The sequence below is a fragment of the Gossypium hirsutum genome, chromosome D13 (genome assembly GCF_007990345.1).
Source record: "Gossypium hirsutum isolate 1008001.06 chromosome D13, Gossypium_hirsutum_v2.1, whole genome shotgun sequence".
Taxonomy (NCBI): Eukaryota; Viridiplantae; Streptophyta; class Magnoliopsida; order Malvales; family Malvaceae; genus Gossypium; species Gossypium hirsutum.
The window spans coordinates 50,991,770-51,006,964 of record NC_053449.1 but is presented as its reverse complement, the minus strand read 5'-3'; the positions used below and the strand labels follow the sequence as shown (position 1 = coordinate 51,006,964).

General features: G+C 30.5%; 2 protein-coding genes and 1 long non-coding RNA gene across 3 annotated transcripts; 2 read left to right on the top strand and 1 right to left on the bottom strand.

The window, feature by feature from the left end:
* Nucleotides 1–46: 46 nt before the first annotated feature.
* Nucleotides 47–3,161, top strand: LOC107920326 (transcription factor ILR3). Its single transcript, XM_016849983.2, has 5 exons — nucleotides 47–496; nucleotides 1,652–1,714; nucleotides 2,215–2,292; nucleotides 2,385–2,547; nucleotides 2,683–3,161. Exons 1-5 carry the CDS (start codon nucleotides 357–359, stop codon nucleotides 2,953–2,955), a joined length of 717 nt encoding a protein of 238 aa, XP_016705472.1. The 5' UTR covers nucleotides 47–356; the 3' UTR covers nucleotides 2,956–3,161.
* Nucleotides 3,162–3,229: 68 nt separating this feature from the next.
* LOC107920325 (probable galacturonosyltransferase 12) lies at nucleotides 3,230–6,546 on the bottom strand. The gene is made up of 6 exons (XM_016849982.2): nucleotides 6,008–6,546; nucleotides 5,169–5,221; nucleotides 4,918–5,073; nucleotides 4,241–4,834; nucleotides 3,833–4,129; nucleotides 3,230–3,740 (listed from the first exon to the last, which is right to left on the bottom strand). Exons 1-6 carry the CDS (start codon nucleotides 6,219–6,221, stop codon nucleotides 3,456–3,458), a joined length of 1,599 nt encoding a protein of 532 aa, XP_016705471.1. The 5' UTR covers nucleotides 6,222–6,546; the 3' UTR covers nucleotides 3,230–3,455.
* Nucleotides 6,547–10,388: 3,842 nt separating this feature from the next.
* Nucleotides 10,389–11,379, top strand: LOC107919747 (uncharacterized). Its single transcript, XR_001690443.2, has 2 exons — nucleotides 10,389–10,836; nucleotides 11,137–11,379. It is a non-coding gene; the product is annotated as an uncharacterized lncRNA (long non-coding RNA).
* The last annotated feature ends 3,816 nt before the right edge of the window (nucleotides 11,380–15,195 follow it).

Here is a 15,195-nt window from a genome sequence, read left to right as displayed (position 1 = left end):
TTTTCCAAACATTTTATAATTAATCAAGTTTTATTAAAAATACTCTCCATTAATTAAGTTTATTACGACTAGTTTTAAACATTTATTAAAAAAATTATTAGTTCACAAATAAATACGTGATTTTTTTTTAAAATTAAATGAAAATGAAATATAATAAAATAATTTAAGTAGCAAGGTAAAAATTGGGTATAATTCCGTATCAATTTGCTAGTAAAGTTTTTATGAGGACTGAAATAAGATAGACGCATCTGTTATTTTCTCTCTCCCAAACAGAGCCCCCTCCTCTTTTTGAAAGCCGGAAAATCAAACAAAACCCTTTTAAAACTTTCCGGCAAAAATTTCGAAGCCAGCGGAGAATGGTGCCCCCTGAAAACCCCAGTTACTGGTCTCACTTCGACTACTCAACCTTGATCGACGATATCCCTGTTCCCGACGGACCTTACACCGGTTTTTCTTGGTCCACGCAGCCAACCAACGCTCCTTCTACTGCTGTCAAGTATCCCGCTAAAATAATCTCTCTCTTTTTTTTCTCGCTTTTTCTAATTTTCAATTAGGGTTTGAAAATTGTTTATTTGAGTGGTTGCCTTTGTTTGGAGAATATTTTAATCATCTGGCGGTGTTAATTTTGTTTAATCCAATTAGGGTTTCTTGGAGTTCGTTATAAATTTTTTTTACCGGTTTTTCATGGAAAAGTTAAGGCATTTTGGTGTATAAATGGGGAGTTGATTAAGGTTCTTCTTTAGTAAATTATGAAAAATGGTTGGTCTTTTTTTTCCTTAAAAATTGTAATTTGATTGAAAGGTCTTTCATAAGTCTAGTTCGATTGTATTTTGATGGTTATATTGGCAGATTAATTTGTTCATCACAAGGGTGCACTATATTTAAGCGACCTGTCAAGTTGTGCATTTGGTTTGACTATAGTGTTTGTATGCAAAATAACCTGCCAAGATACTTTCTGTAGTGCTTTCGTCATTTGTTAGTGTTAATGTGGTTTCTGTATCCACATTCCACTAATACTCTCTCATGTATCTCACATTTTGTGTTTCAAACCTGAACCACAATTGAAATGATCTGGATTTTGTGGTCATGCTACTTGGAGGATTCTTTGAAATCAAAGCAATGTTATTGAAAGTGAGATATGAACTAAGCTGCTGCATGTGTTATGAACGTATGCTATTTGGTGAGGGCGCTATAGGGTGTCCCTTTGAAGTGTGTTACCATGCAATACAGTTGTTGATGCCGACTTGATTAGGCATGTTGTTTTTATGAATCTTTTCTTGCTTCTCGAATCTTTACGATATTTATAGAATAAGAATTCAAATTCACTGGGAAGGTAGGAGCACGTTAGGATCAACTTCTTCGAAGTCCTAGGCTTCTAACAAGAGCCTAATGAGGTCCTTAGTTATCACTCCCAAGTTCACCAGTGTGTGTTGATTTAGCCACAACACCTTGAAATGTTGAGGATTTTCATTTAGCGACATTTGTCATTTTCATGCCAGTGTGTATATTTCAATACTTTGTTTATCTTCATTTAAGCTTGTCTTACTTCTTGCATTGGCAAGCAAGATTATCTCTCTTTTATTTTTGTGTGGTTGCTTGTGTTTCTCCTGTCTTATTTTTTTCTTTATGGTTTGGTATGATCTGTTCCTAGTGTGGAAGTTGACAACTCGTTTGGGGATCTGGATGGCCTTACGGAATCTGGTTCAAAGAAGAGGTACTATTCTGCCCTTTCATACTCTCTATTATCTAGTAGAGAAAATACATATATGTATGTATATATATATTTCCAGTTAAAGTTTCATGATGAGTTGGCTTTCGCTTCTTATTTACTCATATGTGTGTTTAGAAAAATTATAACTGTTTTGGTGGGTTTAGAATACCTTTATTGAAGGAGTTGCATTTAGATTTTCGAAACTTCAAGGCTTACATATGGCCTAAGGGCCTTTACGGACTAAAGCATTTTAATTTGTGTTAGCTTTTAACCTGCTGCTATATTCTCTCATTAAAGCTGGAAATAGTGTCAGTCAAGTCGCATTTATAAAATGATTTAGATGTAGCATGAGCTTCAGAGTTTACTCGAGTCTTCATTTTGCATTATTAATTGACATAGTTAACTTGGTATCTGCAAATGTGTCAATTGTGCTAACAAAAAATCTACTTGAAAGAAGTTTGATATAGGAGGAACCTTGTCACTTGTTTTGTTGCCTGTTGCAGGGGTAGATCTGAATCATGCAACCCTTCTAGCTCCAAAGCATGTAGGGAGAAGTTGCGTAGGGATAGGCTAAATGACAAGTACTCTCATCTCTCTTCTCTTGGTTTTTTCTTTGCTTTCTTTTCTTTTTTTTATTTGCATAGCATGACTGTTCAACATTTCAAAATTACAGGTTTATGGAGCTGGGAGCTATTTTGGAACCTGGAAGGCCTCCCAAAACAGACAAGTCTGCTATTTTGGTGGATGCTGTTCGAATGGTGACCCAGTTACGAGATGAAGCCCAAAAAATGAAGGATTCAAATTCAAGTCTCCAGGAAAGGATTAAAGAGTTAAAGGTGAGACTGCCATGAGGGTCTTATTTTGATTAAAATATTATCGAAATGTTTAAGCTTGTGATTTTTCTATTTAGGACTAAAAGAAGCATGAGCATGTCCATTGCATCATATTAAACTGTATTTCTGCTGGTTTAGGCTGAGAAGAATGAGCTTCGTGAGGAAAAGCAGAGGCTGAAAGCCGAGAAGGAAAAGCTGGAGCAGCAACTCAAAACCATGAATGCACAACCTAGCTTCATGCCTCCTGCACCAGCAATCCCTTCTGCATTTGCTGCTGCTGCCCAAGGTCAAGCTCATGGGAACAAGTTGGTTCCTTTCTTTGGTTATCCAGGAGTGGCAATGTGGCAATTCATGCCACCTGCAGCAGTGGATACCTCACAGGATCATGTACTCCGCCCTCCGGTTGCATAAGGTGGCAACCAATAATGAATTGAGATTTGCATCAAAATGCAAACAAGGGTATTGGTTTTGTCATTTTTCTGGGATGTTCCAGTATTTACTGAAGTTCTCTAACTGGGATTTCTTGGGTGACTGTCATTTTACTCTTACAATTCGATCCTGGTAATCACATGTAAATTTTTAATAAGTTAATCAGGGCAACCTGTGTTTCTCTGTTCTATAAGCCTCTCATTATTTGCGACTATTATTAGGCCTTTCTTAGAAGTAAAGGGACCTAAATAATTTATTGATGAAATCCCGAGAATTGCATTTTATTTCCGTCGCTAAAAACCACGAATCAAGAGCTCCACAGAATCAGATGCCTTTTGCAACATTTCAGTCACAAAATCAGTATTGAAGGCCATGATTTCGTAAAGATCTCTCACCTCATTTGGTTGTCATATACAGATACTTAATTTTATCATCACTATGGGACACTGAAATTCTCAAAAAAAAAAAAAAAACCCTTTGTTTTAAGATACCCGAATGTGACAACCCTTGATGAATTTATCAGAGAAATCAATGTACTTGGCCCACAAAGGTCGAAGTTGAGGGAAAGTAATGTCAAGCCAAGGCTTTGCTCTGCCATTGAAATGGATAACCCCAGCTGTCTCAGCATCAGATAATGTTGTATTATCCTGGTAACCCAATCCCAGCATGTGCCAAAATGGATCAATCACATGAACTTGACCATGGAATGCAATTAGACCAGGCGGTAATGTTCCCAGTTGCCACAAACTCAGGTCTGATTTCAAGTTCTGCACCCCCAATTGAATTAGTCCAAAGTTGGATAATATTATATACCTAAGTTCCACTGTTACTGAAATCAAAGATATTTAATGAAGCTTACCTGTTCAAGCCAGTGATAGTATGTGAGGGTAATGTTGGTCTTCCTCCATGCCTCAAGATCAAAAATGTTCATACCATAAGCCCATGCACATTCATTAGGATCAAAGTTGGCAATCAAAGGGTGTGAGAAGTTGAGATAGCTCTTGAATCTCTTTGACATGAACGAATCTTCGCCTCTGCATGTCTCCACTGCTCCATTAACTTTCCCATTCATATCAATATCCCATAGAGCCGAAAGATCGGTTTGTATCACAATGTCATCATCTAAGAAGACTACCTTGTTCAGGCTCGGAAACAACTGGAAAAAAAGAAAAGAAAAAAAGAAGAGTTTTTAGCTATGTTATTCGGACCCGGAAATGAATGTCGGATATAAGTACATGTCTAACATAGTAGGAGGATTATACTTTACCTCGGGTAAATGTATGCGAATGTGATTCATCAAGGAGTTGTATTTAGGACTAAGTGCTTGTAGTTTTGCCGCAATGACTTGAGGCTTCTCAGTATTATTTTTTGCTACAATTGCTGATGAACCCCCTCTGAACTTGGACCTTACTCTTTGATCTTTTTCCATGGCTTCTAAAACAGGGACCTTACCTTTCGAAAGCCAATCGAATTGATGCAATGCCTTCACCTCAATTACAGCAGGAGCCAAAGGATGCAACGAGAACCATGCCTGCATGGGGGCATACGTCTTACGATCGGTTATTATGTGTAGCACGAACTTTCGAGGGCGCAAGGCATTTTTAATGAGGGATTTTGAGACGACGGAGGCGGCAAGCACATTATCGGAGGCCAAGACAAAGTGGAAGTAAGAGTTGTCGACGAGGGTGGGGACGAGATCGGCAGAGGGGAGCTGGAGGCGAGCGGCAGCGTTGTTGGAGTGCTCATTGGCTAGCTTTAGTGCCAAGCAATGCAAATGTTTTGGTATGCTGCTTGATGCTACATGCCGGTACAAATATTCTTGGATTTTGGCTTTTCTTGTTCTTTGTTCAAGGAGAAGTACCTGGAAAAAAAATTATTTTATGTTAGATCCAAAACAACCTATTAATTTAAAAGAAAGTATATTTTAATAATTGAAACACATACCATTTGTCGAAGCTTGAGAGCAAAGGCTTTAGCATCAGGTGTGGTTTGTTTGATGTCAGCCATGAAATCATGTAGTGTCTGAGGAATATCAGATTTTGGTTCTACTTCCTCTTTGCTGATTGCTTCATCTAGTATTTGGTATATCACCTCTGGAACCTTTAGTTGAAAATAACCCACGATTTAATGAAATATTTAACAACAACAAAAAATTAAGTGAAATAACTGAAATATATATGAGTTTAAGAATTTACATTTGACTCCATTCTTCCCAAAATCCTTGGCCCTATTCTTTTTCCCAAGCAACCTATCATAAATAAATCAGTAATTAAAATTGAAACCCAATTTTATTTCTATTATTATTACTTTTTTTAATGCTATAATAATACTAATAACAACAATAATAAGTGATTGGAGGAAAACATAAAATCTATTTTCTTTTTTATTTTAAAACTACTTATTTAGATATCAACATGAATACCGCTATATTATAATTGAGTTTGTATTACGAGTTAAACGCAAATTAATTTAGATATAAATAGAAAGACCTCATATTTAATAATATATAATATTATTGTAAAAGTATTCTTTTAATGTTTGAAAAAATTAAATTTATAATTAATGAGATTTAAACTTAAGACACAAATATTTTCAAATTTTGTAATATTTTTTTTAAATTAGAAAAAAAAATACATTGAAAGAGTTCAACACGCTCCCATTTGACCCATTTGACTCTTGAATATAAATAAAATAAGAGAATAACATTATTCGGGATACTTGTATTAAAAGTTAGATTATATTTTATTTCTTTTTATTTAAGAAATGAATAAATTAATCCTTGTAAGTTAAATCAAATCGTAAACTAATATTTTCAATTAAAATTTTCATCAATTTTTATTATTAAAAAATTATGAGATTAACGGAATAAACAAATAGTTAAACTTAACATACAACAAACAAAATGTGACATCTAGATCTGCTAAGACCCCTAAAAAACCAAACTAAAAAGCATACAATAAAATTAAAATAATATAAATTATTAGCAGTTTAAAACTTAATGTATATAATAGGTTAATAATGAGATAATAAATACCAATGGTGGAACACTTGGAAAGATCTCCATCAATGGTATCAACGGTGGAGAAAACAAAGATGAATCTAAGAAGGAATGTGAAGAAGAGAAGCGAATAAAACAGCATTCGATAGGAAACCCATCTGGAACCAATCCTAACTTTGATGAATTCTCTTACACCTTTCCCAGGAAACACTGTTACATGCCTCAAACTCGGTGAAACATGAAGCTGCATTGCTGTTTGATTTCTTGTCTTCAAAATAAAATAAAAAACCCAAAAATACCAGAAAAAAAAAGGACAATGGGGTTATCAATCTGCTAGAGTTCTTCTGAGCAGTTTTGAGAGAGCTGAAGAAGAACAGATAAAGAGAAGAAACCCGAGGGAAATGGGTGTGGAAATGGAGGATTTTGAAAGGCTGCTGTGTGTTGGAATTTGCGGCTTTCATTACTTACCTAACATTGCTTGGAACCAGGATGGTTTTCTAGAAGTTTTTTTTTTTTTAAATTTTGGAAATTAAAAAAAAAAAAGGTTGTTCAAGAGAAAAAGACACAAGACTTTGTAGTTGTTGAGTTCGCAGGTTTTGGCTTGGTTTTAAAGTATAGATATCGGGGATGTTGGGAGATCATACTTGAGAAATAGAAAAAAGAGTATATTGCGTGAATATCACTAAACTATTAATAAATTTACGTTTTGGTCATTTAATTTTAAAAAGTTATAAATAGTTATTAAATTATTTGAAAGTTGTCATGTAAGTTATTAAACTATTAAAATCGTTGCGACGTAACCTTTTCTATTTGCACCACCTGCATCAATTGAAACATCTTATTCTCCATCTCTTCTATAATTCAGTTTGTTTTCATGGAATAACTTTGAATGTATCTAAACAACTTTCTTCTCTGATCTCCGACATTGAGCATCAAATCAATTTGAATCTAAGATATGTTCTTCTACTCGTCAATGTGTATTGATCCACTATAAAATTATCTAATTGTCACTTAGAACTTGCTAACCGAACTTTTAAAAAGAATATATATCTATATATATAACAATCCAATGACTTTAAATTTTTAAAAAAAAAAAAAAGAGAAAAAGAGACGTCTGAATAGTTGAATGATTTAAATGAAAACTTTTAAATAATTCAGTAACTTTTTAAATTTAAATGGTCAAAATATAAACTTACTAATAGTTTAATGGCGTTAGATATAATTTATCCAAAAGAAGGAAGATTGGGTTGGGTGTAAGTAGCTTTGCCTCCATATGAAGCCTTTATGTTTTTGGTGTGTGCTAATATTATATTCTTCTTCTGAGTAAAAACCAACATCAAGCACTAAAGCACGAAGGTGTTGTTTTTAATACACTAAATTATCCTTTTGGTATGAGATTTGGGATTTGACTAGCATTACGCTTAATTTTTTCACTCAAAATTTAAACCCTAATACATTGCTTAAAAGGTGATCCAACAGATGTTGGTTATTTACTAAATTATTTTACATACCAGTCCTAAATAAATATATGAAATTATTCTTTTTTATTTATATACAACGATAACTAAAATTTTTATTAGACATCCATTAGATCATGTGATTCTTATTCTCTACCCTAATTTATATAAAAAAAATTTAATTATAATATTTTTTTACTAAAAATGTTTTTACGATAGTGGTATCTATTTAAAAAAAAAGTAATAGACCTTTTTAGATTTATTTTTTAAAATATTAAAAAATATATAAACATCTTTATAATAACATATGTTTAACTCTATCAAAAATTTGTATATACTTGTATTTATATATGAGAAAAGAATTTATTTACAATTGTATAAAAATAATTTAATTTTACATTTTAACTCTTTTTTATATACGATGCATAAAATTAGGCATACTTTTTCTTCAATTTTAAATAAAAAATTAAATGTGTTTCAGTGCATTACACTGATAACAGTATCAACGCCAATTGAAGTAAAATTCAATCGATAATTTTTTTAAAATTTTTTATATTTAATCCTTTATCGTATTGATTATACGCACTACAATGAATCAAAATGTATGACAGTTAATGTTTTTTGTTTTGTTTTGGAAGACATTAAATTAAATGATGAGATGATAGAAATGAAAAATATGTTGAACAAGAAAGCATGGAAAGTATAACATCACCGTAAACAATCTCTTCATATATTAACATCAGTTGGTCAACGGGAATCAATTTAGCTTGCAATTTAATCACAATTAATCATTTGTGTGATGCCAGATTCCTTTTAGTTTTGACCTCATATCTCACCTAACTTGTATTCTAACAAAATGTCTAAACCAAGTGAAATGCTTCTCATGTAGGTAAAATAAGATTTTCGATTTAATTGGTTTAATCATTAAAAAATTAAAAAAATTTCATAAAAAATAGAAAATTCATTAAAAATAAAGAAAGATAATTAAATAAATAATTCTATCCTCTTTTGATTATAAGGTATTGATTAGATCACTAATTTTCGATTCAATCAGCTGCTTCAATTTAAATTTGATAATCATGGGATCGAGTTATAATTAAAATTTTTGAGTTTAGATCAAGATATTTATATATATATATATGTATATATATATCATTGTACTTTGGCAAAGTTCGAAAATTTTTATTTTTCTTATATAAAACTTTCAGTCCAATCGTTGACATTATTTATATTTTTCTTGTCAAAAATTTTCTTACTTTCAAGTATGCTTATTTAGTTTGTAATGATTTGCTTTAGAAGTTAGTATGATTGCAAGGATACATTAACCTAAATTTTAACAAAAAAAATACTAATGATGATTGTCAAAACCATTTTTATATATTTCAAAAAAAAGGGATTGACTTTGAAAATGGAAATGGGAGTCGCCACCGATCTTTTATTGGGGTGTGATCGGCTCACCTTAAAACGATTTTGATCTACAAGATTTGAGAAAAAATAGGTTCGGGAGTCGGTTACGTACGAGGAAGGGTCCTCATAACGCCCAAAATTGGTACCGAATTGATTGTTTAATGTCTTAATGTCAAAATTTTGAAAAGATTTTAAAATACGATCCTTTGAAAAGAAAATTTGAGTAGACCAAATTGAATAATAAGATACATTCATTTTGAAGAAATAAATTGCCATACTCAGTGAGTCAGAGTGCAACAATTCATCGTCAAAATTAAGTATTTCTTTTTAATTTTCAATTTTTAAAATTCATGCATTTTGATAAGGTTGTTCGGTCATTTAAGTCAAACGAGAAATCAGAATCCAGTAAGTTAGGGTTCAATTTCTCGAAATTCCTAAGCATCAAAAATTGCCTTTTTTTTGAAAATCGAGATAACAAAATGTTGTATCCAGTAAGTTAGAATCCGACATTTTGAAGTCTCAAAAGTATGGTTTTACCAAAATAAACACTTGGCTATTCAAATTCATCGAGAAGAATTGAAGCCCAGTAAGTTATGAACACCAGGTCCTTTTGAAAATTATGAAATAAAAATGATTTTGGTGCTTTAATAAAATACAATTTTTACAAATGAGACATGACTCAAGCAAAATATAAGGTAAAAGATAAATCACAACCCAAATATACACTAATAAATTGTAAACAAATAGTAGGTAAATGTAGATAACCATATGATTTGTCATATTATACAAACACCGATATTAACAATTAGGTATTCCATGAATTAATAATCGATCTCAAAAGACATTTCAAGATAAGGATAAAAGAAAAGGAAAATAATAATAATAACAATAAGATTTGACACAAATTGGTAATGGAACTAAAAAGTAAATAAAAGTTTAAATAGATTTTACTGGAAGATTAAAAAAAATAAAAAAACAATAAAAATAAAATAAAATAAAAGTGGATAATTTAATACCCACCTTTCTATTTATATAAATAAGTCTAATGTAAAAAATAGTATATATGTACATACAAAAGTTAAAATAAGTAAAATAAAATAACAAATTTAAAAGGAATGAGGCTTTTGTATATATAAAGAAAAATTTATCATTTGAAACTAACAATATATTATTACATACATACATACATACGTAGACTAAAAAAAACATATTATATATATATATATGAAAGAACATGAGATATTATTGTGAGAATTTTTTTGAAATTAAATGTGCATAGATATTTATATATATATGAATAAAAAATATGTATAAATTACACCTAGGTAATATAAAAAGTATAAAATATTTACAAAAATAAGTAATAATACATAAAGCGAAAAACATAACTATATGATGAAATAAGAGGATTTATAAAATAAAATTAAGTAAAAAACAATAATAATAATGACAAATGAAAGTAATAACAATAAATCAATTAATTTAACAAAAGTGGACCTATTTCGAATTCAAACAGAATTTTTAGGGCTGATTTGAAATAAATAGATAAACAAACGAATTGAGAACGACTTAATATTAAAGGGACCATTATAGCAATTAAACGCATAAATTCAGGCACTCAAACCCAATCATCGAAACGACGCCGTTTAAACATGGATCTAATTGAAATTGGGACTAAATATGGGTAACAATTGAAAAACGAATAAAAATCGAATTAAAATGAAAGCAAATGCGGAGGGGTTTGTTGCGCAATAATCCCATCAGACCTAAAGCGCGCGGATCCTTCCCTCGGGTCGGGTCACCGCGCGGGTTGCTGGGGTTAATCGACCAATACGGCACCGTTTTATGCACCAAATAAAACCCCCCTTTTAAACCCTAAAAATGTCTGTTAACATAGACATTAGCCTCCACCCCCTCTGCGCCGCTTCAGTGTTGAAAACCCCCATCGCCTGTTCAATCTTGGCCTGAACGGAGGAGGGATTCGGCAACGCACCGATCCAGGTAAGGTTTCTCGACCCTTTTTTCCTTTTATCTTTTATTTGCTCTACATATATACTTGTATATATATGAAATACCAAAACACACAAAAAAGAAAAGCAATCGGAAACCGAATGAAAAAAGCAACCTTTTTTTTTATATTCTGCTTTTGATACAATTTGCCTCCCTTTAAAACGATTTTTGTTTGGCTTTTATATAGCCTAAATAACCGAAAAAGAAAAAAAATTAAAATCTATTATGTTATCCTCTTTCTTTGCTAAGTTCTTTTTGTTTCTTTGCTCTCTGCTGTTTGTTTGTGTGCAGGTACGGGTACGCGTGACGTGGCTTGACGCGTACGGAGGCAGAGGCTGGCATGGAGCAGCTCAGAGGCGTGGCTCGTGGGGCACGTGAGGCCGAGGGAAGGCGGCGGCTGAAGCTGAAAACTGTTGAAGGCTAGAGTTTCAACTTGAATCGGGCCGTGTAAATTGGGTTAGGTTATTAGCTTTAGGATTGGGCTGAGTTGTTTATTGGGCCAAATTTTGTTATAATAGACTGTTATTTTATTTTTATTTGGTTTTTATATTTATTTTTTTGTTATTTGGGTCTGTTTTGCTGGTATGGGCCCAGGAAAAAATGTTCTCTTACAATGATAATAATTAAACAAAATATTTTAAATTAAAAAAATAAAATAATTTATCCTTTTTTATATAATAGCTAAATCTCACACCTTGTTTTTTATATATTTTCATCAAAATTTTTTAATTTTGTAAAGATTTTATAATATACTAGGGATATGAACACCTTTGCATGGTTCAATTTTTTATTTTTTAAAATTTTAATAAATTATTATTAATAAATTATTTTAAAAAATTGGGTTAAATTATTTTGTCTTGAACTTGGCAACTATTCTCACATTGAGACTTGATTTTTTTTGTCAAAGTTTAACCCTAAGGCCTAAACTTGACAATTGTTCCCACATCTGGACTTTGACCTTTTTTTGTCTAAGTTAGTCCCTGATATTTCCTTGAAAATCGTAAAATTTAGCCCCAATGTGAGAATAATTGCCAAATTTAAACCCCAATAAAGAAACAATTACCAAGTTCAAGGACTAACTTGGGTAAAAATAAAGTTCAAACCCCAATGTGGAGCAATTTTCAAGTCTATATTTTTTTTTGCCCAAACTCATTTTTCAAGTCTATATTTTTAATCAAATCCTCCCACTTTTTGAGTAGCCCAGCCCATGGACAGGTCTACATTCAGGCCATCACGTAATCTCATACCACAGAATGGTGTTAAGATGTCGTGATACAGGATGTAATCTCATTACAATTGATTCCTTAGGTTAACTGAGATTACGGGCGTAATATTGAAATTTAGACGTCCTTTGTTTTTTTTTAACCAATTTAGATTTTTTTATTAAATAAAAGTTTAAGACTAATTAAAAACAATTTTTTTATTAATAGAAAACCAATAAATGTCATACGGTACTATAATTATTATATTTTATTTAATAATTTATTTATTAATATATTAATTATGATTATAATTATAATTATGGTTGGTGTTATAATAACTTTTCATGAATTATTATAATTATGGTTTATAAATTATTTCAACATCATATATTTACTTATTAATATATAAATTATAATAATTTTATTATAATATTATAGAAATTGAGACTAAAAATTATTAAAGGAATTAAACTTGTTAAGAAAACAAATTTTATAACAAGGATAATTGAGTAACATGTGATTCTACATAATCTTATATTCCGTCAACTAAACACTTGAATCTTGCTTCCCAACCAAATGAACCAAACAATGTGATCTTACATTACACCCATAATCTTACATTCTCGTAATTTTATTACGGAATGTAATCTAAGATTCGGCAAACCAAACGTCCCCTAAAAAGTTATCATCAGTGTTTTCTTCAATGACCAAAATGTGTAATTTTGTCAAATATAGATACCACATTGGACCGAAAAAATAACATATATATCACATTTAAAAAAGCGTCAAACTCAAGTACCAGCTTATGCATTAAGCCATAGTTGAAATATAGAGATAAATTATACTAGATTATGGGACACCCACAATGTGAACGAACATTTTATATAACCAATTTTAAAAATTTTGATATAACAACCAATATAACTTTAATTGAAATGGAAAAATTGAGTTATTAAATAATGTTTCAGATTTGAATCGTGCAAATACTTTTTTTTTCTAAATTTTATATGAAAAAAATAAAATTACTCTAAAATTAATATCTATTACTTAATAAAGATAAAAGGTAAATTCTTTGTTGAGTTGAGATCTAATTGAAGTTAGACACCGACTCAATAATAATTGTAATAATCTTAAATATTAGTATAAATGAGCTACAATGTCCAAACGTAAGACTTGAATTTTCATGAATCATAATCAAATAATCTTAAAACTATACATGAAATTTGATTTTGTGCATTTTGTCGAAACCAACTTTTATTTTGAAAAAACAAAAATTATTTATCGATGAAAATTGGAGTCGCCACTAATCTTTTATTGAGGTGTGATTGGATCACCTAAACAATAACTCTGGTCTACGAGTTTAAAAAAAAATAGATTCGGGAGTCAGTTACGTACAAGGAAGGATTAGCACCCTCGTAACGCCCAAAATTGGTACCTAGTTAATTAATTAGTGTCTTAATGTCGAAAATTTAAAAATATGATCCTTAATAAAAACTAAAAAACGTTACTTATTAAGACTCTTATCATTTCAGAGAAAGAAAATGTCATACCAAATGTCACACTCAATGCGTTAGGGCATGACATTCTATTTCCTCAAAAATGATTTAGTCCAAAATACTCTTATAATAAAAATTTAAAAGAATATCCATTTATTTAAGATTTAAGAAAATCGCGGCCCAATACGTTAGGGCACAATTTCTCAAAATCCTAAACTTGGAATATTTCCTTTGTTATCATTTTTTTAAAAAATATTTGTCTCGAGAAATCAATACGTCACATCCAATACGTTAGGATACAACATATTAAATTCCTGACAACAAGCTTTTCGTTTTATTTTTTGATTAATGAGCAACTCTCGATCGTTAGATTTAACGAAGAAAATCAGAACCCAATACGTTAGGGCTCAATTTCCTTGAAAATCTTAAATACGAGTATTATCTCAATTTTGAAAATTTTTGAACAAAATGATTTTGATGCTTGAATGATATCGAACATAGCCTTTTAAGCGAATAGAATGTGATAAATAATAATATACAACATGGAGTGATAATTCGTAAATAAAACATACACTAATGAATGATAAATAATAAATGAATTCGAAAGAAAATACATAAACCTATTTAAGAGAGAATTTAAAAGTAATAGATAAAATAATATGAAATCAATAATATATAGAATAAAAATAATTTATTACAAATTATATATGTATATATAAAATAGCATTGTATAAAAATATTTTCATATAAATCTTTAAGACATATAAATATGTAAAGTGAATTTCGAAAATATATTACAAAATAGGGATATCAAAGAATATATACAAATCATGTTGAATTTACCTAAAATATAAAAAAGTGATAAATCGAAATAATAGCAATATATATTGAATTTCAAAATAATGATACATTATAATTTTTTTAAAAAGGGTAATATATACTTATAATTCAATAAACTTATAGCCATAATACATATAAAACGTAAAATAAAATGGAAAATACTAAGCTTAATCATTAAAATAGTATTAGATTCAAAATTAAATATATATATTTTTAAAAATAGTGGTGTAAGAAATTAAGCACATTGAATTAACAAGGATTTAAATTGAACATCAAACAGAATTAAAGGGAAAAAAATGAAGGGCCCAATTAAAATGCGCGAATAACTCATAGGGCTCGAATGGGAAAATATCTCCATCCTTTGAAACGCGCCATTTTATTAGGGCTAAAAATAAATAAATAAAATTCGCAATGGTATCACCTTCTCCCTTTTTTAAAATCGTAAATAAGTAAAAAATAAAAAAACAGTAAGCCACCTTTAAAAAACTGCCAATCGTTCTTCCCTTTTTTTTATTGATTTTTTTCCTCCCTTCACAATGAAGGGAGAGGCCTCTATTTATAGTTGAGCCTCCCAAATCTAACGGTACAGATCAATTACATCAACGGCTAAGATCAAAGGGTATCTACAAATTAAATCTCTAAGATTACAAAATCATATATTCCAAGATTGCATATCATATCCAAGATTGCATATATCATATCTAAGGTTGCATATCCTTGAAGATTATGTTTCCATAAGCTTGTAGATGAACCTTTAACCTTTTTAAGTAATAGGCCATTCCGATCGGGCCAAATGATATAATTTTGTACTG